The sequence below is a fragment of the Hippichthys cyanospilos genome, chromosome 11 (assembly GCF_059441005.1).
Source record: "Hippichthys cyanospilos isolate Australia breed blue-spotted pipefish chromosome 11, RoL_Hcya_1.0, whole genome shotgun sequence".
Classification (NCBI taxonomy): Eukaryota; Metazoa; Chordata; class Actinopteri; order Syngnathiformes; family Syngnathidae; genus Hippichthys; species Hippichthys cyanospilos.
In genome coordinates this window covers 1,344,747-1,370,928 of record NC_142379.1, presented here as the reverse complement: position 1 = coordinate 1,370,928, position 26,182 = coordinate 1,344,747, and the positions used below count along the sequence as shown (strand labels likewise).

Below are 26,182 nucleotides of genomic sequence, written 5' to 3'. Positions count from 1 at the left end.
CTAACACTGTAAAACTAAGCAACAAAGTCAAATTACAATTTTTCATGATAATGCCTCTTGAAATGCTTATTTCTTTCATTAGGTAGTAAAGACGATTTTAGGTACACGTTTAGTATCGAAATCATTTGGATAATGCAATATTCAACACCCATATTTAGATGCTTTATGAAACATTAAACATTTCTTTCATATAGACAAAAAACCTCCCAATAACATGCAGTCCCATGTGTGTGTGAGTGTATATATATATATATATATATATATATATATATATATATATATATATATATATATATATATATATATATATATATATATATATAAACGAAATAGAAATGTATTTCTCTAAGTCATTAGAATTGGCGTTGGTGCAAGACAGTAGAATAAGAAGATGGTAGAATAGTATTTCAATAATTATAGAGGACAACTGAAACATTTAAAACAATTGTACGTGTTAATAAAGTGATTGCTTCCCTGCATGAAGGCTAAGAAACGAATAATGAACGTTTCTGTTTTTACACGCTCAAACTCCACAGAAAAACATGTCAAGCTAAGCCCAATTTTAAGGCGTATTCTCGGCAAATGTGAAATTCTAAATGATTTCCCGAGCAGCAGTCATTCGTCCAAACAATCGAATGTATATTTAGCGAAGTTTCCCAGGAGCCCGTGCGTATTTTCTTCGGGCTGCAAAGCGTGTTGTGCGGGCCTCGTCCGGAGCCCCCGCGGCTTACGGAAGAGCGGCGCCGCCTACCGTGACGCGACAGCCACCCATTGGTCCGTCCCTTCGCCGGCTCCTCCCCTCGCCATAAAGCCAGCGCGCGCGCGCGCGTTTGAGCGCGTGTGGGTTTGAGTGTGACAGCAAAGACCGCGGCGTTCGGCGTTCCGAACACTTTCCGTCGGGCTCGAGACAGGGGCGGACTTTTTTTTTTCTTTTTTTTTTTTTTCTTTCCCCCCTTTTTTTTCCCGGAGCGGTCCGTTCCGCGGCAACTCCGCCGGAGTCATGTCGGGTCGCGCGGCTCGCCGAGCCGAGGAGTAAGCGGAGCGCCCCCGGAGCTTCCCCAGTCCCCGTCCCCGTCCCCGTCCCCCCTCCCCCATCCCGGTCCCGGCCGGGGTTCGTTTTCTTCGCTGGAGCCAGGGCCCCCTTTTCTCGTCTAAAATTGGCTCCGGTACAAACCGCCGCGTTGGATCCGTCGGCGTACTGCGAGAGCCCGGCGTACAACCCGGACCTCTGCCCCAACATGATCGCGGCGCAGGCCAAGCTGGTGTACCACCTGAACAAGTACTACAACGAGAAGTGCCAGTCCCGCAAGGCGGCCGTGTCCAAGACCATCCGCGAGGTGTGCAAGGTGGTGTCGGACGTGCTGAAGGAGGTGGAGGTGCAGGAGCCGCGCTTCATCAGCTCGCTGAGCGAGCTGGACAACCGCTTCGAGGGCCTGGAGGTGATCTCGCCCAGCGAGTTCGAGGTGGTGCTCTACCTCAACCAGATGGGCGTGTTCAACTTCGTGGACGACGGCTCGCTGCCCGGCTGCGCCGTGCTCAAGCTGAGCGACGGGCGCAAGCGGAGCATGTCGCTGTGGGTGGAGTTCATCACGGCCTCGGGCTACCTGTCGGCGCGCAAGATCCGCTCGCGCTTCCAGACGCTGGTGGCGCAGGCGGTGGACAAGTGCAGCTACCGCGACGCCGTCAAGATGGTGGCGGACACCAGCGAGGTGAAGCTGCGCATCCGCGACCGCTACGTGGTGCAGATCACGCCGGCCTTCAAGTGCACGGGCATCTGGCCGCGCTCGGCGGCGCACTGGCCGCTGCCGCACATCCCGTGGCCGGGGCCCAACCGCGTGGCCGAGGTCAAGGCCGAGGGCTTCAACCTGCTCTCCAAGGAGTGCTACTCGCTCAACGGCAAGCAGAGCTCGGCCGAGAGCGACGCCTGGGTGCTGCAGTTCGCCGAGGCCGAGAACCGGCTGCTGCTGGGCGGCTGCCGCAAGAAGTGCCTGTCCGTGCTCAAGGCGCTGCGCGACCGCCACCTGGAGCTGCCCGGCGCGCCGCTCAACAACTACCACATGAAGACGCTCGTCTCCTACGAGTGCGAGAAGCACCCGCGCGAGGCCGACTGGGACGAGAACTGCCTGGGCGACCGCCTCAACGGCATCCTGCTGCAGCTCATCTCCTGCCTGCAGTGCCGCCGCTGCCCGCACTACTTCCTGCCCAACCTCGACCTCTTCCAGGGCAAGCCGCACTCGGCGCTCGAGAACGCCGCCAAGCAGACGTGGCGCCTGGCCCGCGAGATCCTCACCAACCCCAAGAGCCTCGAGAAGCTCTGAGTCCCCAGGTAAAACCCGCGGAAACTACCTGGACCTCCGTCGACGCGTCGTGCTTCCGGTGACGGTCCCCGCCTGATTTACGCGCGGTACGCCTACGCTCGAAAAAGACTCCCGAATATCTGCTGCCCATTTCGATCGCGACCCGTTTCGACCCGTTCTTCCATTCGGAACGCACTTCACTTCTTCTTATTTGACTGCTAAAAATGTCATTCGGATTTCCCCTGCTCCTTTTACAGTCAAAGTTTGACGCCACTGAATCCAGACCGTTTTCGAAAAAGAAGAATATACACCAAAATATATCTCGAGCCGGATGATTTTACCCGATTAGTCTTTTTGGAGTATATGTACTCTGCGAAATCCCTGTACATTTTTTTGTTGTTGTTGTTGCAAAGTTTACATTTGATTGTAAAGTAAACATTCCATCATTTACTTGAATTTTTAATTTAAATAACATTATGACTGGCTGTTTTTTTTAAATCTTGCTCTGCCATGTTTTTTTTAATTAAATGAAAACCTTTATAAATATAGTAAATATATAAGACGGTTAAATTGAGGAAATTAAATGCACTTGAACTACACTGGATTATAACATCTGTGATCTGTCTTTTTTTAAATTGTCATCCACTTAATTTAAAAAAAAGTATTAAAGCAACTGTTACGTGTAAACGAACATCGTCGTGCTGTTTTTTTTTTATTTTTTGCAGGTAGCCATCATAAACGCTAGTTTCAAAACTGCGCAAAATGACGCTTTGTTTTTTTGCGGTCTGACCTTGGGGCTGAGCCTCTGGAAGGCCGGCTCGTCCTCGTCCACCTCGAAGTAAATCTCGCTGCTGGTGATGGAGAGGGTTCCCCGGGCCACGAGGCCGGGAGCCACCAACTGGGCCGGGCTGCTCAGAACCACCAGGCCTACGTGATTGGGGAGAAAGAAAGGGGGGGGGGGGGGATTTTTTTCATTGTTTGTACTAAAATAAAAAAGTATGTTCCCATGACGTTAAGACAAAACTTGTAGTTGCCACATTAGAACCAAAAGGTCAATAAATTAATTATTTTGAAGTCACTCAATTTATTTTCAGGATAGTTCATTTCAAAATGTCGAAGTTCAAATTTGTGTAAAAACAAAAGGTGCAATTGATTATAAAAAGAAATAAGATAAATAAAATAGATCGTTAAAATTATTAAAATGATTAAAATGATAATACTACGCCGCACCATAGTGCATTTTAATTTGTGCATATATTTCGCTGATTGCAAATACGTCGCGGCCAACATTCAACGAAAATGCAATTTGTCAATTCGTCACGACAAAGTGCAATAAAGTGCATGCATGCGCAGTGTGTGAAAACAAGAGATATCGTCAATTATTAATTCAATACGCATCTACTACATATTTTAACATAATGAAATCAAATTAAAGTGCATAAACATCTCCGGGTGAAACATTTAGCTTTGCATAATACTGCAATTAATTAGAACATAAAAACGTACGCGAAAAATGCAATATAATGGCTAGGTTTCGGCAGTGTTATAAATACACAACAAACTGGCGTTATCGTCTGAAATATTTTGATGATAGTTTTAGCAACGCAAAATTCATTTCGAAATAATCGCAATGGCGCTTGAAGAAAGACTGCGTCATTAAATAAGGAAATGTAAATTGTGCGGAAATATGCGTGGCCAAAACGAGCATTTAAAACGAGTGTAACCAAAATATTAGAAACAGCGTCAAATGGAAGTTGGGAAAAGGAAGACCTAGGGGGGCGGGGAGGTGGGGGGTGTTGCCTTCACTGACAGCAGGTTGCTTGCTGTTGTCATGTTTATTATTCACCCTTGCTGGGTACGCGCGTGCACGCACGCACGCGCGCGCCCGGACCTCGATCGAACCCTCGGAGTCAAGAGGAGCCGCTTGAACAAGCTTGCACATACACGACAATGTAATCTGGTGACGTCACCCAGAGTAATCCGATTGATGATGGCAACAAGATTACGAGTGCATTCTTGTTTGTGTAATAAATGTATGGTACGCACACACACACGCATGCGCTGATGGAGTGTGTGTTGGGGCTGCAGGATTGCAAAAAGAGGATTATAGAAACATTTTAATCCGCCCCTCGGAGATCCTTTCATAATTAGGCGATATGGCCTTACAATGTTTACATGGCAATAATGAAATTAAGGGCGCGTTAACACTGCGGATTTACGTACTAGCCGCCTACAATGCATGTTTTTTTTTTTCCTTTTGGTAGAAAAAAGTCAGGTGTAATGCGATGGATGATGACCCACAAAAAGCTTGAGAAGGCAAGAAGACGAGAATAATTTGCATATACGGACACGCGATGGAGACTTCATTAGGTGCAGGCTGGGAGAATTCCTTCACTAAAATGTGGTGTGTAATTTTACATGCGTCATAAACAGAAATGTGTTGCTAAAAAATGCTCGGATGACACGACGGACCGATGATAAAAATATTACAATTCTTCTAACACGAAATAAAATATTTACTATTTAAGATTATATATATAAGTGTGTGTGTGTGAAATTCGTTTTAATTTACAATACATGGTATAATAACACATCGAGTCACACTGCCCCCTTTTTTCGTTTCTCATTAAAAAAAAAACAACGGAGTGGTTAAAAGAAAAGTACAAGTGATCTTTTGTAAGGTTTTTTTTTCAGATACAACCAATAAAGCGTCTCGGAGTGTGCACATTAATATTTACAAGAAAAAAAAATAACCACAGATAAAACAGTTGTGTGAAAAATGAATCCAAATTGGATCCAAAAGTGCCCAACAACTGTTTTTCTGTGATATATATTTAACCCCCAAATTTGGGTCATATGAATAAAGCCAAAAATATGACAATAGTTTGTTTGTCGAGTGCAAAACGCAATTTTTTGTAAACACCAACACAATTTTAGGGTCGTTTCAGACTATTAAAATTTTTAAAAAGTATTCAGAAACATGGTTTGCTGAAAACATATTTCCTCCAAATAATTTAGCTGCAGCAGTTAAATATGACGTCAGCGCTTCTCAAATACGCGAAGCCGCCTCAGGGGGGTACATTAGATTTTAACACGGTTTCTTCAAGTATCAGCAAATCAAATTTGAAAATTAATTAAAACATATCTTAAAAGTGCACGTCAATTTTTTTCAAGTTAAGAGCACATTGATTGGAACAAAACATGAAGCAAGTTATTGCTAAATTGTGTTACATAGTAACTCCTCTGCAAAACCTGGTTTTGTGGGTTCTTGGTCGGGAGGAAAAAATAGGTTACAGATGATAGACTAGCCTACATGCTACATCATTTCTTAATATTTCCATCATGTCTCCCACGTTCACACAGGTACACACACACATACTAGTTTTTTTTTCCTATCGTAGTGGGGACATCTCATTGACATAACGCATTTCCCAGTCCCTAACCACAACCATCAGAGCAATTGGCCAAACCATGACCCCAGTTTCAAACAAAATCCAACCCATACTCTAAAAGCAAGTCTGAACCCTTCAAAAAGGTCGAAACTTGTGGGGTCCACCGAAATGGTCCCCACAAGTCGAGAAGTCCCCACAAAGACAGTGAAAGCAGAATTTTTTTTGGGTCCCCACCTTGTGTCCAAAAAACAAGAACTCCCCCACACACTTTTTTTTTTATATAAGCTGAACACAAACAAAGCTGGCAAAGTAAAATATGTGCAATGAGCAAAACGTTTATTACTTTTGGTCTGACACGGACACTGATACGATTCATTTAGGTGTCCAAGCACACGCCTGCATATTACGATGCGTATGATCCACCCAAACGGTCCCCACAAAGACAGCGAAAGCAGGGATTTTGTCCCCAACTTGTGGCAAAGAGCAAAAGCACACCTACACACACCTTATTTGTTCCAAATTGAACGCAAACAAAGCCGGCAAAGTGACAAGAGGGTTAGTGTGGACTCACACTCTTCACTCTCCTGACACGGACACACACGCGATTCATTTAGGCGTCCGAGCACATGCCTGCACAATATTATGATGCCGAGCTGACCTTAAGCCTCCACATTGAGCGTGTTGACTTGACTCGAGTTGTCCTCGCTTGCTGTGCGAGGACATGGGGGAGGGAGGGGGAGGTGGCTCTATAATCACAGCTGTCTCCTAAAGGCTGGCAAGGGCGGACGGCGTCCCAGATCTCTCATTAGGCCTCCTCCTCGCGCTTGCGAGAGAGAGCCCGAACGCAAAGCTCATAAATATATCATCAATATATGCGTGGTGTACACGTAGCCGCAAACAAGCAGCCGTTGCAGGAAATGCTAAAAGCTAAAGTGCTATACATGCATATATCATTGATATCAATTCTTAAATGAATATACCGTATTTACAAAAAAAAAATCTGTATAAATTATATCTGTGTATAAAATACGTATTTACTTCCAAAAGCGAAAAATGATCAAATTAGAGTATATGTATTTAATATGTATTTTGTATTTTGACTGCTCTAAAATATATGAATATATAATTAACCATTATATGTGTATGTATATATATTAGAACGATCACAATACATACTTACTTGCAATGTTTTGCAACATTGCAGTAATCATGATAATCATAGTATACATGATAATCATAGTATATTTAGCAAAAAAATATGAAACAAAAAACGCAAACATTTTAGTTTCTTAATGAGTTATTGACAAATGTTTTAAATTAAAATTACATCAATCTTTGCATTGCAAAGTAAGTAGATTTTTCGATATATATATATATATATATATATATATATATATATATATATATATATATATATATATAAACTAAAGATAGAAAGAGCTTGCGTCAGGCTGGCTGTTTTTGTTGTAGTTCATATTTTCAACAGCATTTCAAAGTTTAAATGGGCTAATTAGAGCGGCAATATACAAGCAGGGTTAATACCTGCATTGAAAGTCTTGCACCTGGAACAAATTACGAGACGTCCATTATTTCTAAAGGGAAACACTGATTTGAAATGGTCCCACGAAAACGCTTCCAGTTTATTGCTTAATTTCTTCCAGCAACAGGCAAGGTCACAGATGGTTTTTGCAGCATTTGTGGATTTAATACGCATTAACATTGTAGCCGACTAATGCTATCGCAGTGAAGAAAAAACGAAAATATGTGTACGTAATGTGAGACGAAAAGTCAAGCTTAAAGACTAAATACCATTTTGTCCTCGGCAAATTGAAAAATGCACCATCCCAAAAAAAAGTGACGGCGCCAGCGAAATTGTAACCTATAGATGAGTCGTTCCTTATTAAAAGACGCATGCTTGAAAATATGGTGGCAATAAAATGTTCGTGTCGCTGCTAGCTTACTTACTGTACATATTACATAACGTTGTCTGATTGATTAATGGCTGCCGGCATATGTACTGAGCGTATTTCGTAACGTTCTCTGATGGGTTTATTTTTGCTAGCGTACTTACTGTACATATTTCATAGCTAGCGTACGTACTGTATGTATAACTGCATGTAACGTAGCGGCCTGTCGTAAAATACTCAGAGAGTCAGTCAAGCCGCTGGCTCAGCAAAGGTCTACCAAAACATTTTTGATAGCTTTTGGGACTTGCGCAAACAAGACGTAACGGATTGTCGGGTGTACCGTCGATATTTCCGAAAATTAATTTTATTTGTGCCTCGGTACGGCAAATATAGTATACATGCAGAAAGTGCTAGCATGCGGGAATACACCGGCGTTCACTGCGCACCATTTGTAACGCCGAACCGTCACTCAGCGACATCTCCGAGTGTAATTACAAAGGACGCAGATGAAAGGCATTCGGCTAAAAGCAATGTGTTGTTTGCTCTCCGCAACATGAAACGGAAAAGAGAAAGTTGAGAGATGGAGACAAGGTGGCTCGAGCCACTAACGTCTCGCCTGCGCTTTGAGAGGCTTGCTTTGGACGGCCGCTAAAAGCCAAACTCCGGCAACGTCGTCCCTCGTAAAGCCGCATATTATGGGATGTTCGCGAGATGATGACAGGATGTCTCAAGAGGAGTGTGATGGCGAGAATGGAGCTGGGATGTACCGTATTTCCCGCACTATAGGAGCATCCAAATCAGAAAAGTTCATATACTCGAGTTACCCGAGTGTTCCAGAAGAGAACCAAAAAAAAAAAGAAAAGATATGCTTTGGAAAAGGCCTCCAGGTGGATGAGAAAACCCATTTTATTTAAAAAAATAATTAAAATTGACACCGTGCACGCCCAAAACACTTAAGTCAACAATAACCCAATTACCGTATTTTCCACACTATAACACCCCTAAAAGCCTTCAATTTTGTCAACAGCTGGCGTCTTATAATCCGGTGCGACTTATATAGCGCATAAAGCATGATTTTTCAATTTTGGTGAAAAAAAAACCCAACTTAATTGTTGCTTAAAATTGTTCAATTTTTACCTCTCCTCCACTCTTGAGTCGTCTTGGTGTTGATTGAAAATCTTGTAATCAAGAGGTGTTCCCCCATTCTTCAGATAGTACTTTCCACAAATCATCTTTATTCTTCAATTCCGATTGAAACGTTTGACTGACTTATGTGTTTGTTTTGTTGACATTCTCTTTATCGCAGCTCCTACTGTAGCTTCTATTCTATGCGCCTTCGAATGCAGTGCGCCTTATACGGTATGAAAACAGTTTATAAATACATCCGGAAACTGTTTTTAAATCATCCAAACAATATATTTGAAGGTTTGTAGTTGCAATTTGATGACGTTTAATGATTGATTCATCTTGGCATTGATTTTTGATGTAATCAAGAGGTACTTTTTCCCCATCCTTCAGATAGTATTTCCCACAAATCATCTAGATTCTTCATTTCTGATTATCTGTTCATAAAGTTGGACTGACTGATCTGATTTTGTTGATATTCCCCCTAGGGCAGCTCCATCTAGTGGCTGCATAACATAACTTCAGCCACTACTGTTGCTTCTATTCTATGCGTCTTATAATACGGCGCACCTAATAAATGAAAATAATTACAAAATAGACCATTCATTGGAGGTGCGCCTTATAATCCGGTGCACTTTATAGTACAGAAAATAGGGTACGCTCAAAATCATGCAAAAATCATCAACTATCTCTTAAATTGAATCGCCCGTCGCTATACAGCACTCGTATCCGAGTTTACACTTGCGGGTCCGTGCGTAGCTCGCATCTCGAGAAATAGGGCTCACTTGTAGCTCAAGCTACTACATAATTCATGATAAAAGATTAAATATTGCAGTAAGGTCAATAGTTTGTCCTTTAATTGACAAAACGATCATTTCTTGAAACAGTCTGAACCATTGCAATAAAAGAGAAACCAAAGACATTTGTTAATGCTTTTGTTTCATTTGAAGAATGTGCTAGCCGCAGACTGAGCGGCGCTGCGTTTATTATTTGCTGCGTACATGTACCCGCACCATTTCAAAATTGTAAAAGCGATGTACAGTCACGAAATGAACTCACCACCCAGGTGGTCCGCCTCCTTCTCCTGCAGCAGGCCGGCGGAATCGTCATCTCCTTCCAGGATCAGCTCCGTTTCGGGACTCTGGCCCGGAACGCTTTGGCCGGGGAAGACCAAAGTCTTCAACTTGATCGGCTCCTCCTCTTCCGTAACTGACAAAAAAAAAAAGGACAGATAAGGGAACTTCAGGTAAAATAATATGAACCTCTTATGCGAAATTTTGGCAATGGGGTACCTGGGTAACACGCTACCTTCAAAATAAACTTGACTTTCCCAAATAACGTGAAGACATTAATGCCTTGGTACATTTCGATTTCAATTTCAATTTCTCGACCACACAGCATCCTGAAATTAAGTCCAGTTGATAATCATACTAATTAAATACTTAATTTTGTTTTATGAACCAAATGGGGAAACATTTGCCCCAAACCTCACTCAAGTTTCTAGTTGGTAAAAGAGGGTTCAAATTTACAAAACACATTTCACATTAAAAAAATGGAATTTTGTAATGTGTGAAAAGTCAAAAATCATTTTTTTGAATTTTTTGAATTGAGAAAGCTTTAAATGTGAACTGTCAAATCTACAAAAGAGCTTGAATGGGGAATTTTTGGTGAAAACCTGAGAATTTGGGGGAAAATTTTGAATGTGCGAATCTTTGGAATGATGAAAATCATTCCTCGTGTGAAATGAAAGAGTTAAATGTTGTGAATTTGAAATGGGAACACTTTAAACGTGAAATATAAAATCTGCTATTGGGAATGAATGGGGAAATCTGGGAGGAAAATTGGAAAGTTTCCAAAAGATTTTGGAATGTGTGAATTTTTGGTATGTTGAAAATCATCGCTAAGGCAAAATGAATGAGCTAAATTTTGTGACTGTGAAATGGGAAAGCTTTAAATGTGAAATGTCAAATCTCCCAATGTAAGTCAATGGTACCTTTTTTGGATGGGAACTGGCGATTTGGGGGAAGATTGTAAATTTTTCAAATACCAAAAAATACAAGCACCCCTGACATGAATATGCGGAACAATTCCAAATGGGAATGGCGTGAATTGGATAAATTGGAATTTCGTTGAAACGTGTCAAAAAACAGGCAGAATTAAAAAAAATAATAGACACGTGTGAATAAGGAAGTGCCACAATCGATTGATCCACAGTTTGCTCAAGCTTCATAAGTCCAGAAAATGAATGCTGAAGACTCAATTCCTATCTGTGGCCAACAAACTACCGTGAGCATCTCTTCTCATGCTACACAGTAAAAAAAAAAAAAAAAAAGACGCCACATGCCATAACACATAAAGGCGGGCACGTATTTGCCGACTGAACACGTTTTGAACATCACAGCTACATTTGCTTTTATTGCCAGACAAGGTCAACAATGAAACACAACGTTTGCGTCTTGAAAGACCAACGGCTCGCCGTCGATTAGTGACGCGGCGAGCCGCGTTTGGAGACGTGACAGGAGGCGATGCTGAACAGACAGCGCAATTAGGTTGCGCCGCGACTTCATCATCTGCCTGCAACTCAACCGAGACCGCCGAAAACAAAAGGAGGGCGGGATTGTTGCGCCGCGTTCCGCCCGTCCCCCTTTGACGCCATTTCGATTCCTCTATTGGCAGAAATAAAGTCGCCTTTATATACAGTATATATATATATATATATATATATATATTTTTTTTTTTTTTTTTTTTTTTAATCAGGCCTTGTACTGCACATAAGTGGCCAGAGGTCCCATTGAACAAAACAAAAGCTGGCTCCCTGCGCTGCCTTGCATCTGGAGCGCCGCCGCCATTTTGTCAAGCATCCCGCTGAAAGGCTGATGAGAAGACGTGCCCATGTTTGGATTGGCGGATTGGAGCACGCGGCCTGACTAGACTAAATAAACGCGGCTAATTCCTACAAGCGCGCAGAAATCACACACGGCCACCGCTGCGGGTCGCAGCTTGGCCTGCGATGTCATTTTGGACTTCTCGCGTGTGGTTTGGACTCGTCAAAGAAAGCTAAGTCAAACATTCAATCTTTTTTTTTTTTAAATGAACCGGCATTGGGAAGGAAATGTAATCGACAATTTTATGACCCAGCTTTCAAGCTGGCTTACTCAAGTCATTTTTTTTTTTTTTTTAAAGTAGTGGCAGCTGTCAACAAAACAAAATGACGCCAACATATGGTTAGAAAAAAGACCCAATTCAGGGTAAAAAAAAAAAAAGTCCGACCCAAAATTCGTATCAACTTGACTGAACTTTTCGTTTTGGTCAGGTCAACCTCAGAAACAATCAAGAAATTTGCATCACATTTACCGACATACTGGGTCATAATTGAGTTATTTTTGACCCGACAGTTTTTAGTGCGCAAGGTGTCCATTTTTGTTTTTTGTATAAACAGGGTCCCACGTTTTATGATTATCCGCATATGTATCGTTTCTTTCAGTCCATCTACTCAGTAATATGCTCAGAATGTAAGTCCATTCATTTAATAGTGCTTCATTATTACTCTATTACTGTTGTTTTTTTTGTTTTATTGCCTACTTTATGATTTGCTCGATTATGGAATGCAGTCCGCAGAATAAGAATTTCATTGTCTTGTCTTACTATGCGTATGACAAAAAACTCTTGAATCTTGAATTTGGGGTCCTCTTCAGAAACACTTGCGTATCTGAGCTTTTCTGATTTATACCGCCATTTTATTTGTTCTCAAAAGTTTGGCTGATTGGATCTTGTCGTTCACACACACAAGCATCAAAAGTGTGCAAAATGCCACTGACATTTCAGCTCCCATGGAGACCAATCATTTGGCGTTCGGGGGTCTCTCACTCCTAAGTATGGAACGCATAAGACTTAAAAGGCTTTCAAAACATACTTCTCTCAAGTTTGGATTTCCTGCACTGCCGGGCATGCCGGCGATATGTCGGGAAACCGTACACGCGTTACTGCATACGCACGCGCACGCCGTGCGCGACGCGGTGACCTCAAAGGGAACTCCAAAGGCGGCTTTAAGTTTGGAATGATTCTGTTTTATGTCGGGTCTTGTCAGATGTCTGCAAATAAGTGCGGTGATTTGCGCAGAGCGTTCTGGCATCTTCTGGAACGCCGGTATGTAGTACTACTCAACTCTTCTGCTCAATGCAGAAGAAGGTCTGAGTTCTGGCAAAGATGGTTCCTACCCTTATTCTGCCCTGGCCGGGTACCAGCGGGGAGTTTGATGCCTGACCCATGTGTGACCTTGGGGTCTAAACCGGTACCAACTAAATTTAGCGTACCAGGGTGCAGATGGACAGGAAGAAGCGGCGCGGGGAAAGGTCACAACGGCCTAGCTTAATTCACCAAATCGCATACGCCAAAGAGTCGTTCTGGGGACGAGCGATGGCATCGAAAAGTACCTTTTAAGTAAAGCGTTAAATTGCGCGGTTCAGCCTTCAGTCTAAATGGATGCGGCTATCCTTGGTAGCGCTGTGGAGAACCGCGGAGAACAATCTGTCCGTCTGTAGCAATCAGCGGCGAGCCGGGAGAAGAAGAAGCTTCTGGCCTGATCGCAGACAGCAAGGACACCCGGAGGTAAAACACCCCGTTAAACACTTGGATCAATATTAACGTGACTTCCATTTCATGCTTGCCCGCTTCCAATCAGCCCGCAATATACTCCCAGCAGCGCAACGGGGCAGCTTATTTCGGGCGGACGGCGCCGGCGACACCGAATGTGCTGGCTAAGCTGCCGGTGCGGTTAATAGACAACGAGACGGAGTGTCCGTCACGTTCGCGCGCACTGCGCAATAAAGCGATGACAAAGGGTACGCTGCCGACGCTTTTTGAACCTAACGAGTGCGGCTCAAATCCAGCTTATTGCTCTCTTGGAGTTGCTATTAAGAGTATAGTCATTATTCTTCCCACAAATTACCGTCATCGCTTTCTGTGGGCCCCAACATAACCCACAATATTTACTTTTAACCACTTGGATCCTGGTATGAGGTGAAACACAACGACGACATGAGTAGTTCAGGTATCTCGGTTAAAAAAAAAAAAGTATATATATATATATATATATATATATATATATATATATACATATATATATATATACACACACACACACATATATACATAATATAAAATGATGACCTAATGACCTAATCACAGGATGCAACAGTACGGGGTCTGTTGCCATGTTCCTGGGGAAGAAGGTAGCAGGGATTGCATGGACTGATAGTATATGGACTCTCCCCCACCATCAGAAACTGATTGTTACCTCGCTGTCATAATGTCTCCCCTAACCCTTTAGGGCTGCAAGTGGTTTTGTAACCATGGCAAACCCTAATGAATAAAAAAGGGACGCAAAGAAAGTGTAACAAGACCGGAAGGAGCTCTCAGAAGGCGAAGGTTCCTGACCGCTCTCCTCGTGAGTAAAAGGTCCTTGTCTTCCATCCTGTTTGTTTATTAAATGTTTTAAGCTGCCTAAACCTGACAAGTACTTGGAATGAAATTGTGTTTTATTGTCTTTGTTCAACATTGTTACATATAGTCCATTTCTACATGAATACCCCAATACTGGTTTCAATTTTCAGCAGGATTTCTGTATAAGATAGCAGCCCTCAGCAAACTCACTCAATAGCGCGCCCTGGGAATTTTTGAAATAACCATCCTCAAATATCTAATGGACTGAGTGACCTGGAATTCGGTGGGCGCGTCATATGTGTAAATCACATACGCCGTCGGTCAAAACAATGCTCCAAACGCGGCCCTAAAAACGGCCAGCCACTGATATACGCGTCTAACAAAGTGCTCAGTGGCGGCTTCAAAAACTGGCACAAAGCTGTGCGCAATCTCAAAATAACTCCTTTGAGTGCGCACAACAAATAAATAAAGGGAAGGCGGCCAGCTCTTAACGTTCGGGAGAAAACAAAGACGACGACGGCGAGACTGCGTCAAAACCGACACGGGCCACTCACTCACTCACTCAGTCTTCTTTGTGAGGGGAAACAAAAAGAAAAACAATCTGTCCACATCACTTTCATTCCTTCAAGCGGGCGGGGGGGGGGGGGGGACGCGTGCTGCGAAGGCGTCTGCCCTTCTTCAAACGGGAAAAGAAAGATGGCGGCTGAAGCCTGTCTTGTCATATCCCGCTGTCAGAGCAGAGAAGTCTGCATTCTTTTTGGACAAGCTCGCGTTTCTCCATTAGTCCCAGATTGGAGCGCTTTAATAAACGCTCTCCAGGGCCTCAAACGCACCGCATGGCTTCTTTGCTGCCCGTGCCAGCCGCGGCCCGCTAAAATCTTCTAAAGTCTGGATGCAATCGAGTGCGCATCACCTCGGACGGAACCTCTGTGACCTCGCCACAAAATACCTTCGGCGCTTCGAAAGTCAAGTAAAACTTATTTGCAAATGCAAACAAGTAAAGCAAAAAAAGTGAAGTATTGAAACATGTTGAAACATATTTGCATATACATTTGACCGTACACATTTAAAGATACTTTGGGTTAAATGCCACAAATACAGCATAGTTCCCATAATGCCATGCTGTACTGACGAGCATATGCACATGTGAAAAATCTCACTTCCATTCAAATATTTTTGCAGATGTATTTGATTGTATTTACAATTAAGTTTGAACATGTAAATACATTTAAACATACTTGAGGGCTAAATGCTAAAAAATTAGCATTTTCCCATAATGCAACTGCGGAACTGTTTGGAAGTGGCTCCACTGGAAAAAGCGCCGTCCTTCATACTCGCGAGTAAGTATGACATCATGGAAAGAAATCCGGAAAATAAATGAATCTTAAAAATTTAGCAGCTTTTAACAATTAAGACGGTTGATTAAATGCAGGCGGGGTTGCAGGTGACAAATGTAGAAAGCCTTGGCGGAGGTCAGCGCTGAGGATTTAATAGTTGCTTAGTCGGCAATCATGTCAATTTACTGGCAAGCCAAATTGTCCTTGGCGGATGACATGAGAGCTTTCTTTGCCTGACAGACGTCAACACATCACGGGGAGCCCGCAAAATTAGCCAATGACTGGGCTCGACCCCCGCCCAGAAGAAAAAAAAAAAAAAAGGCACGCGCAAAATTAAGAGCAGACGGGACAATGATTGCTTGTATGGACCACCTGCAGCTGCCATGTGTTGGGGCTGGAAGCCCGAGCCACCAGATGACTTCCTGAACCCGTCCGGCGTTCCTCATTAGATCAGCGCCAGTTTAGAACATTTCCAACAAAAGGAGGGCCCGGCGAGACCAGACTCGGATTTGACCTCCAGTAGGTCGGAGGATGTGAAGACGCGTACCAAAATACCGTGTTTTTCCGACTATAAAACGCATCGGATTATTTGCAAAGATTTAACAGAAATTGTGTTTCTGTCTGTATAGACTGGATTATAACCGGCAGCTTGTATCAGATATTCACGTAGATATGCTATATAAACTCATGTTTATATACTTTAAAATATATTTGCAAATACAGCAATGGCAATGATTAGTGGTGGAGTTTTTTTGTTAAAAAAAAACAAAACAAAACACACACACACACACCTTGCCTTCAACAGACTGATGTTTAGAAATAAGAGCAGCACCAAGAGATCTTCAGCAAAACTCGGAGACACTGGGATTGTTCGAATTGTGCACCAACACAACAGTAACATGGCCGATTGTGCTAAGATGAAAGCGCCCCCTGAACGGGAGTATAATAGCAGTTCTAACTCAAGATCGATACTTTGATAGCGTCTTCTTCTGTCCTTCGTTCACCATGAGATTGCCCCCTGGTGGCTAGTAAAAAAAAAAAAAAAATCTACACTTGACTATGAGTTTGATTTGAAATTTTACATGGATGTGCATCGTCATCAATAATGCCATTCTCTGCCAGATGTGCCACAAATGTCACCTGTAAAATCTCAAACAAATAAATAAATAAGGAAAAAGTGAGATGTGTTTGCAAACGTGTACACACCCTCTCGGAAACGCTTGTATTCAAATTGCGACTATATTCACGCATCTTAAATCTTTCAACGTAAACGTGTCTATTTGGGGATGTATGCAATTGCAAAAATCTCATTCGTCCCATGAAGATAGTTATTGCGACGCAACCGGAAGAAGCTGCTGAAAGTCATTTATAAGCGTAAAAAGAAAAAAAAAAATCCAGGCAGGCATTTGTCAGCTACTAGCGGCGAGCGGGTTAAGGCTATTAGCTTATGAATCAATACTCGTTGTGCATTTGCTATTTAATCAGCATGCCAGAAGGCTTGTTTAATAGCACCGTTTGTGCGTAAAATTCAGCGTTGCATTAAGTGGCAGTTAAGTTGACCCCGGGGCAAAGCGGGGACCACAGAACAAGAAGGCGCCTCTTTTTTTCTTTTTTTTTCCTAACTGTCTTGAAGGGGAGAAAAACCCCAATGAAATTTATGTGTGCTGTTCATCTCTTCAGACTCATGAACGTATATTTATCAACATCCAAAACGTGCGTGCCAGCGTACCGTACTCCTGCGGAGTTTTGCAGGGCACGTCCGAGTGCGCGGAGCCCAGCGGGTTCCGGACCAGGCGCCGCCTCCGCCGCAGGTCGTCCTCCCAGTAGTCCAGGCGCCAGAAGTCCTGAGGCGGCCTGCAAAAACAAAAACACGGAAAGAGTCCAAATGAGACAAACTACCGTATATCAAAGAAGAGAATGAGGGCATTTCCTTGTTGGCCAAAGACAGATGATTATTTTTATCTCGGAGGAGATTGTGGGCATTAATACGTGTCAAGTGTCTCTTGTTCTTGATAAGAAAAGATTTCAAGTAGAGACTGAGGCATTTCCCCAATGGCCAAAGGAAGAAAACTATTTTTCATTCAAGCAGAGATTGTGGACATGAATACGGGACAAATTTGTTTCATTCTTGGTAAGAAAACATTTGATCTAAGTAGAGACTGAGGGCATTTCCATATTGATCAAAGTAAGAAGACATGTTTTTATCCAAGCAGAGATTGTGGGCACGACCAATGTCTTTTGTTCTTGTTAAGAAAACAATTCATCCAAGTAGAGACTGAGGGCATTTCCTGCTTGGCCAAAGTAAGAAGACATGTTTTTATCCAAGCAGAGATTGTGGGCACGACCAATGTCTTTTGTTCATGTTAAGAAAACAATTCATCCAAGTAGAGACTGAGGGCATTTCCTGCTTGGCCAAAGTAAGAGGACTTGTTTTTATCCAAGCAGAGATTGTGGGCATTCCTACTTGTGGTTCTTCATTAAAAAAAAAAAAAAAAACTCTCTCTCTCTGAGTAGAAAGCCACATCACCAGCAGGAGGTGCCACGCCCATAAATCAGACGGGGGGTTCCAGCGTCAAATTACGAGCAAAAACGGCGCAGCCTGCCTCGTTTTGGAAACAGGCGTCTCGTTTTTTGTTTTTTTTTAACAAGTCTTGTAAATCAAAGGCAGGCATCTCACACAGACAGCGTGAGCTCTAATGACCGGGGAGGTCTCGGGGCGCTTGACGCACCAGCCTATAAAAGTAAGGACCCCCCCCCCCCCCCCCCCCCCCTTTCCACCTCCTTCCCCCGCATTTGCGTGCAGGAGATTAAAATAATGTGTTGAAATATTCATGGTAATGATTCCCAGAGCCCTGGAGCGAACCCACTGAAAATTGCGGTTTTATTCATTATTAATAATGGTGAATTAGGGTTGTTTGGGGGGGGGGGTGAAAATAATTTCAGCATGTGGTAACTATCTTTTTGTAAATGATTATTCCGACATTAGCGAGGACCCGGCCGGGGTGCCTTTATAATGGTCACCATTAAGGAACGGGTGACTAAGTGCGCTCCAGCTGCTTGTTTTACATTTTTTACGTATTTCTTTTTTTTACAGCCGTAATACGAGAACGTTGCCTTCTTTTACCCTTGAGTGGAGAACAGATTTGTTATTTAGATAATTGCGCATAGGTGACAACTGGGGAATTACGATTTTCAGAAAGCTAGCCGACGTTTTTTTGAGGAGGATCAAAAGGGTCAATAGTATCGGAACTCGGTATGTGGGTATCGGTAACCACTCAGATTTGAGTACTCATTGTGGTATAAATGAAAGGGAAAAAAAAGATATCAAGTAGCCATATTTTTGACTTTGTCATTTTTGTTTTTTTATGGGTGAGAGAGGGGTATCAAAAGTAATAATGGTATCGGTACTTGGTATATGAGAAACAAACCAAGAGTTGAGTACTCAGCAGTTTCACGATGAAAAAAATATGGTATCAATCAGCCCTATTTTTGACCCTAAAGTAACTTTCTTTATGGGTGAAGGCTATCAAAAGTATTGGTATTGGTTCTTGATATGTCCGTATCGGTAACTACTTGAAATTTGAATACTCATAGTGGTATCTCTTTAAAAAGAAGATATTGACCAGCACTACTTTTGACCCTGATGTCATTTTTCATGGGTGGGAGGTATCAAAAGTATCAATGGTATCGGTAACTATCAAGAGTTGAGTTCTCGTAGTGGTATCACTCTGAAAAAAAGATATTAACCAGCACTACTTTTTACCCTAATGTCATTTTTCATGGGTGGGAGGTATCAAAAGTATCAATGGTATCGGTAACTATCAAGAGTTGAGTTCTCGTAGTGGTATCACTCTGAAAAAAAGATATTAACCAGCACTACTTTTGACCCTAATGTTATTTTTCATGGGTGGGAGGTATCAAAAGTATCAATGGTATCGGTAACTATCAAGAGTTGAGTTTTCATAGTGGTATCACTCTGAAAAAAAAATATTAAGCAGCACTACTTTTGACCCTAATGTCATTTTTCATGGGTGGGAGGAATCAAAAGTATCTATGGTATCGATAACTATCAAGAGTTGAGTTCTCATAGCGGTATCACTCTGAAAAACCAATGATATCGACCATGATATAACCAATGATGTCAATTTTATTCACGGGGCTACTGGGTATCACGGTATCGTCACTTGGAATATCAGTATCTTCTCAGGAGTCAAATCGTATCGCTCCGATGTGCAGCGTTTCCTTTAACAGGCCGCTTTATTAGCATAAATATTACAAGGGTACGATTACCTGCAACATATGTAGAAAGGGGCGGCGTCAATTTAGCCAGACCTTGGCAGGCGGCCGTCTCCACGCACGCACGGCTCGCGCCGGCGTATCGGAGGAGTCGAAACAGATTAAAGTGTTACACGGATCACATGACAACGTGGCGTACGCACACGCGCGCACACAAACGCGCGCGCGGTCCTTTGTGTGAAAAGTGTCAGAAATCAAGCGGCTCAAGAGACTTAGCGGGACTTTGACAGCAACAAGAGCTCACTTGCAGTTAAATATCAATCAAAAAGCAACATCTGTGCGAGTGTGTGCGCGCGCGTATAGGTTGCACGCCGCTGTCTAATATGCAAAGCCAACGCCTGGAGCTTGTCCTCTGTCAATCACCGCGTTTAAAAATGGGGACGACCGGAGAGAGAGAGCGAGAGCGATGCGAGTGGGCGTACAAAAGAAGAAAGCCCCGCAAATGATATTGTAAACGTCGGATTAGGAAATGTAAATCCACACATTTTTCCAGGCCCCAGATTATGCCCGCCTAATTCGGGGTGCAAAATAAGCACTTTGGGGGCGGGACGAAAGCTTGACTTTGAAGATCCACAGCACGCGCGATGCACTTTTATCTGCTCGGGTTCCTTTGTTTGGTTTGCCTTCAAATAAACAGCAACTTGTTTGGAATGATGCCAAACATAAGCAAATATGTTTGCTCCTTTCTGGGATCTTGACCGGAATTATTATTTTTTTAAATGACTAGCAATATTAAGGCCACACATCAACACATATTATTACTCATTTCTGGGAACTTGAAATGGGAAAAAGATGAACTAACGTTATTTATGCCACGCATATATCAATACCACTTTCTAAGATCTTGAGTGGAGAAAAAAATGAGGGTAAATAACAATATTAATGTAACACGCAAAAGAAATCAAAATGCTTCTCGGGTATTGTTCCGGGGACCGGGGAAAATGCGCAAGTGGGCCAGATTCGGCCCGCGGGCCACAGGTTGGGGACCGCCGGCTTAGATCAAGGCCAAGACCAATCAAAGTTTAAAAGAACAGAATAATGACTCAAGTAAATATTAAACATAAGCTTTTCAATCAAATTACAACGAAAAAGCATCAAACATAAACAAAGCGTCCTTCGGCGTTTGCCCGTTTCCGAAGCCCCCGCAGAGCTTTAGTTTGCACACGGAAGCGCGTCTGGCCGGGTGACAACAATAAAAAATGGCCGTGACGAGGCCGGCCCGGATAGCGGCAGAATTTATTCGAGCGCTCGCCAATCAATCACCTAAATGGATTTCAAACTGCATTTTAAAAGCTAATTTTCCCGCACTGATAACCTTCGGGAAACGGGAGCGCCGTTATTTATGGAGCCTTTCAACTTTGGCTAAGTGTGGCGGGATAAATGCGGGAAGGGGCGGGGCCGGGGGGGGGGCATTGTCTGACTGCTACTCTCCTTTTGTACAATACACACTTCAGATTGTTGTTCCGTTTTTGGGTTTTTAACTGCGCTTCATTCATGACGGCAGCATTAAAACTGCAGAGTGAGAAACGTTTCCAAATGAAATGAAAAACTATGGACCTACCTGCCAATATGCTCAAACAAAAAAGAAAATATAGTAGTAAACACTGTTTATTAGTATTTTTTATGGTGTTATATACATAGATATACATCTATATACTTACAGTATATTTACATATATATATATATATATATATATATATATATATATATATATATATATATTCATCATCATTTTGGTCATTTGCTGCGACCCGCTCGCTATGTTTTGCGCCTCTTTGGCAAAGGCAGACACGCACACGCACGCACACGCGGGGCCATCTCGCAGATAAAGGCTCCCTTTTCTTCTCTTTTTACTGGCGGGAAGATTTGCGTGAGGCGGCCAGCGGGGAGGACGCAGACATGCTGATTCAATAAAACGCCATTATGCTCCTTTTCAAGGCGTCAATTGGCGACATGAGTGAGGCGCTAATTATTATAAATACCAGTAATCAGTGACAATTCTATTCAAGTGGGGGGGCCCTCTCTCACACACACACGCACACTCGCTCGTGCGTGCCTTTAACACACAGCCAAGACAAGACGTCTCTTCTTCCACATGACCTTACACACTCCGACTCAATGAAGTAGTCACAGCAAACAGACAATGACTACAACATACATTAAAAAATACACTACGGCCTTTAAGGTCCAACGTGCAGTAAATTATACCCCCCCCCAGGAAAGCCTGACCTTTGTCAAATACTTTAGGACACAGTAGAAAGTTTCATCTCTGAATGGATTATTTCCAGTAATGCAACCATATCGGAGTTTTTATTGGCTCAACGTTAATGAAAAAAGGAATGTCTTTTTTTGTCAGCAATAAAAAAAATATAATTTTTTTTTATTAAAAAAAAAAAAAAAAAAATATATATATATATATATATATATATATATATATATATATATATATATATATATATATATATATATATAAGTTTTTTTCAGTATTAAAAAGATATTTTTTATTTTATTTTATTAAATTATTATATATTATTTTATTTAAAAAAAAAATATATATATATATATATATATGTATATATATATATATTATGAACTTTTGGCTAAAAAAGTAAAGTATTCTTTTTACTTTTTTTACTTTTTCTACTTTTACTTTTTATGTTTTTACTTCGCATTTGAGGTCGGTTTGTGACTCAAATCAAATGACGCCACTGGTTTTGTTTCCTTTTACCGTCACTTGTCAGGAAGTAAGTAAAAAAAAAAAAAAAAAAAAAAAAAATCTGGCCCGCTTTCAGAGCAAACCATCTCAAGTGAATCAGCGCATGATGAAAGTCATTCGTCTGTGAGCAAACTTTAAAAAAACAAAAACAAAAAAAACCTAACCTTGTCTGTCAAATCAAACAAACAGCTGCTGGGAGATGAAAAATGAAACGAAGGAGCAAAGTGGAGCCGGAAAAAAGATAGTCAATAATTTCCTTGGGGTTTGATCACGCATCACGTGTTGATGGCGGAGCATTAGGAGGAACTTCCACTCCGACTCGGAGGGCGCTTTGGTCTGGCCTTCTTATTGTCACGTTCCACGCCGTGCTTTGTTTGCCGAGCGCAGTAGTGGGGCGGGGCCCCCTGGGGGGCGCGAGATGATGCCGGGGGGGGGGGGGGGGGGGGGGGGTGACCACAGGGAAAAGACTTTCTTTCTGTCATGTGAAGCGTAATCGCAATATTGACATTTGACATCTGTTTGTTTTCTTTGCTAGGCGCTTTGCTATTTTTTTCAGTTTTAGATGAAGCTATAACCCCTTGAAACACTGTAAAAAATCATTAACAGTTGTTGGAAGTTGATGTAAAACCTTTGGCAGTGACATGATAAGGTGGTATTTTGGCCCCGCCCCCTTCTCCCACCACCATCAGCCCCATCACGCCGACCTTCTTCCCGTCTATTGGAATGGATGGCATTTTAAAGTCAGAGCAAACGCTGGTTGGCTCCCGGACAGGGTCTAATGGCAGTTAAAAAAAAAAAAAAAGCTATTGTTCCCATTGGTCACATGCGAGAGATGAACCCGGCCTTAACGGAGATCGATAGATGCCCTGCGTTTTGCTCTCTGCAACAGAAAAAAAAAAGTAATTATACAGAAAAAATGTTGGCAATCAATAGAGCAGGCAGCTAAGGTTAAGGTCTGCTGCGGTCGCCGATGGATGGAGGATCCTTGGGTAGCTGTCACTGAAGCCCCGCCCCTCCCCCCCGCCCAGTCAACGAGGAACCACCGGTGCTTGTTTTAACGCTCCTGTGTATAGCGCGCACCCTTAATTTTAGGGTCAAATCTTCGAGCATGTGTACAGGAAGCACCAATAATTTGGCAACAACAAAAACACCACACGCAGGGGTTCAAGGCGTGAGGATAAAAGTAGTGACTAATTGTCAGAAATGTACACGACAATTTTCAAATGTCTCCCGTAAATAATTTGTTCCATGTTCCAATTAATTTGCATTTAATTTGAAAAGAAATGTGTTCTGTTTTTATCAAGGCATGAAAAAGCAATAATTAGATTTGCTAATGCCTTCTTAAAGCATTTTAATAGTCTATTAATAATAATCTCTGTGTGTTTACCAGGAGATTGCCTCTTTAAAGTTAAAAAACTACCGATCCACCACACTGGACTATAAACCACAAGGTTCAAGACATGAGAAAAAAAATGTAGTGTCTAATTGCCAGAAACTCATGCTAAAACATTGCGAAGGAGTCTCTCAAATAAATGACTTCAAGTTCCTATTGATTTGCTCTTAATTTGAAAAGAAATGTGTTGTGTTCTTATCATGCCATGAAAAAGCATGAAATTAGATTTGCGAAACAGAAACACATTTCTTAGAGTCTCTATCAATAATTGCCCCCTGGTGGCCAGTAAAGCAAAATAAGCTCAGATCCCCTTGCACTTGACTACTGTATGAACCACAAGGTTCAAAGCCTGAGTAAAAAAATAGCGGCTCATTGTTCGAAATTTACGGTGTATATTTTTTTTCCACCTCAAACTTTCCGAATTTGCATGCTGGATTCTAATTCTTGCAGCCTGTTAACGTAAAAAAAACAAAAAGCAAAAAACGCCTCAAGGAAGCCTCGGCTCGGTAACGACAAAAATGGCTGGCGTTGTGCCGCTACGATTTCTGTAGCGATTAGTCCGCCTGGACATCTACTTTCACTTTGCGCTATCCTGAACTTTATAATCTAGCGACAGCGGTTCAGAGGTCAACAGCAGAGGTGACCCGCGGGCAAGGGAACCGTTCTCGCCTCCTCCCTCTCCCCGGTGAGAAGGAAAAAAAAAAAACAAAAACGCTTGTGACATCCAATTTTCAAGTTGATTTATCAGCGCGAGAGCAAAATTGATAGTGTGTCATTGCTGTCGTGCGGAGACGTATAAAAGGGCTCCTCGTTTTGATTTAGCGCGCAGGATCGATACAAGCCTATACTGTTTCAATTTGAGGACTATTGATTTTCCCGTGCGGGGAGGGGGACATTCATCACCGACGAGCCGGCTAACGCGCCCCGCGCGGGTCACGTGACCGCTCGCCACCACCAAGCCGCCTCAGCCTCGCTTGATTTTGCGGCGGAGAAAACGGTTGCCCTTGCGGACTTCAAATAACGTATTCGAGTAATTACTGGACGTTTTGATGAAGCGTCGTGCTGTTATTTTTCTAATTGACTCATTTAGTGCAAGATATTTGAAAGTTTAAGTAGTAAAATATCCGAATATTATCAGTGGGATGTTTTGGGGGGCTGGAGATGATGAATTGACATTTCCGCTCGTTTTAATGGAAAGCTCATTTGCGGAAAAAAAAAAAAAAAAAAAAAAACGCGCCTTGAGTCACAGAACAAAGAACTGTCGGGCATGAGACTAATTTATATTCGAGACGGACCCAAACGGTTTCATCAGGACTCATAGCAGTTATGAGCAGTCGAGAAGGCTGCTATTTCCGGCTGATATTCATTTTCAGTAACAGGGAAAAATAATAATTCATAATATCATAATAATAATAGTAATTTGACCTCAAAACATACTCATTATGTATACATATTTATACTTACTACGTATAGTTAAAGAAATATATATATATACCGGTATATATATATATATATATTTTTTTTTTTTTACTTCTCCCTACTCCTTTTTTGAACTTATGGGAAGATCAGTGCTCATACTGGTATTGTCTTTTGTTGTTTTTTTTTGGTAAATTATTATTATTGTTTATTCATGCAAAAAAGGCATTGTATACTGTTTTTTTTTTTGCAATTTTGTTTGTTTTGCTTTATTTTAAGTTCAAAAGCAAAGTTTTTCATATATATATATATATATATATATATATATATATATATACATATATATATATATATATATATATATATATATATATATATATATATGCGCTGAGACCCTTTTTGAAAAAGAAAAAAAAATGTCTTTTGTCTATAATTCACGGCAGAGCGATGCTAAATATCCTGGGGCAGAAGTTGAGATTTCAGTGCATTAGGCTGAAAATAAACATTTGGAGCAAAGCTTCGTGCCCCCCGCCCACACCAGGCAGCCCCCTTCTCCGCATCGACTTCAACACGCCGGAGGGCTTGATATTTTACAAGAGCAGCATAAATGGGAAAGTTAATGTAGCATTGAATAAGAGTGAGGTGGCGTGCATGCGCCGTCGCCCCGAGCGCTCCGCAGCATATTGCGTCATTTTTCTTCAACAGCAGGTTACCATTAAATTTGAATTTGCTGCATTTTTTTTCAGGTTTTTTTTTTTTTTTGCGGTGTCATTTACAACGCGCCCGCCTTTTTTATCGATGCTTTGCGTCAGACACAGAGAGAGAGCGAGATCCATAAATATTTGAACAAACGCCCGGAAT

The 26,182-nt window shown here is 42.1% G+C and overlaps 2 protein-coding genes across 4 annotated transcripts in view; one reads left to right on the top strand and one right to left on the bottom strand.

The window, feature by feature from the left end:
• Window positions 1–26,182, bottom strand: part of nbeab (neurobeachin b) — a 163,397-nt gene that overhangs the window by 56,229 nt on the left and 80,986 nt on the right. For all 3 annotated transcript variants that reach the window (XM_088427563.1, XM_088427565.1, XM_088427564.1), the window contains exons 37-39: window positions 17,230–17,354; window positions 9,781–9,930; window positions 3,088–3,224 (exon numbers count right to left, since the gene is read on the bottom strand). In XM_088427563.1, the coding sequence (XP_088283689.1) occupies window positions 3,088–3,224; window positions 9,781–9,930; window positions 17,230–17,354 (412 nt within the window). The remainder of the gene's footprint in view (window positions 1–3,087; window positions 3,225–9,780; window positions 9,931–17,229; window positions 17,355–26,182) is intronic.
• Window positions 829–2,984, top strand: mab21l1 (mab-21-like 1). The gene has a single exon (XM_088427571.1). It carries the CDS (start codon window positions 1,239–1,241, stop codon window positions 2,316–2,318), a length of 1,080 nt encoding a protein of 359 aa, XP_088283697.1. The 5' UTR covers window positions 829–1,238; the 3' UTR covers window positions 2,319–2,984.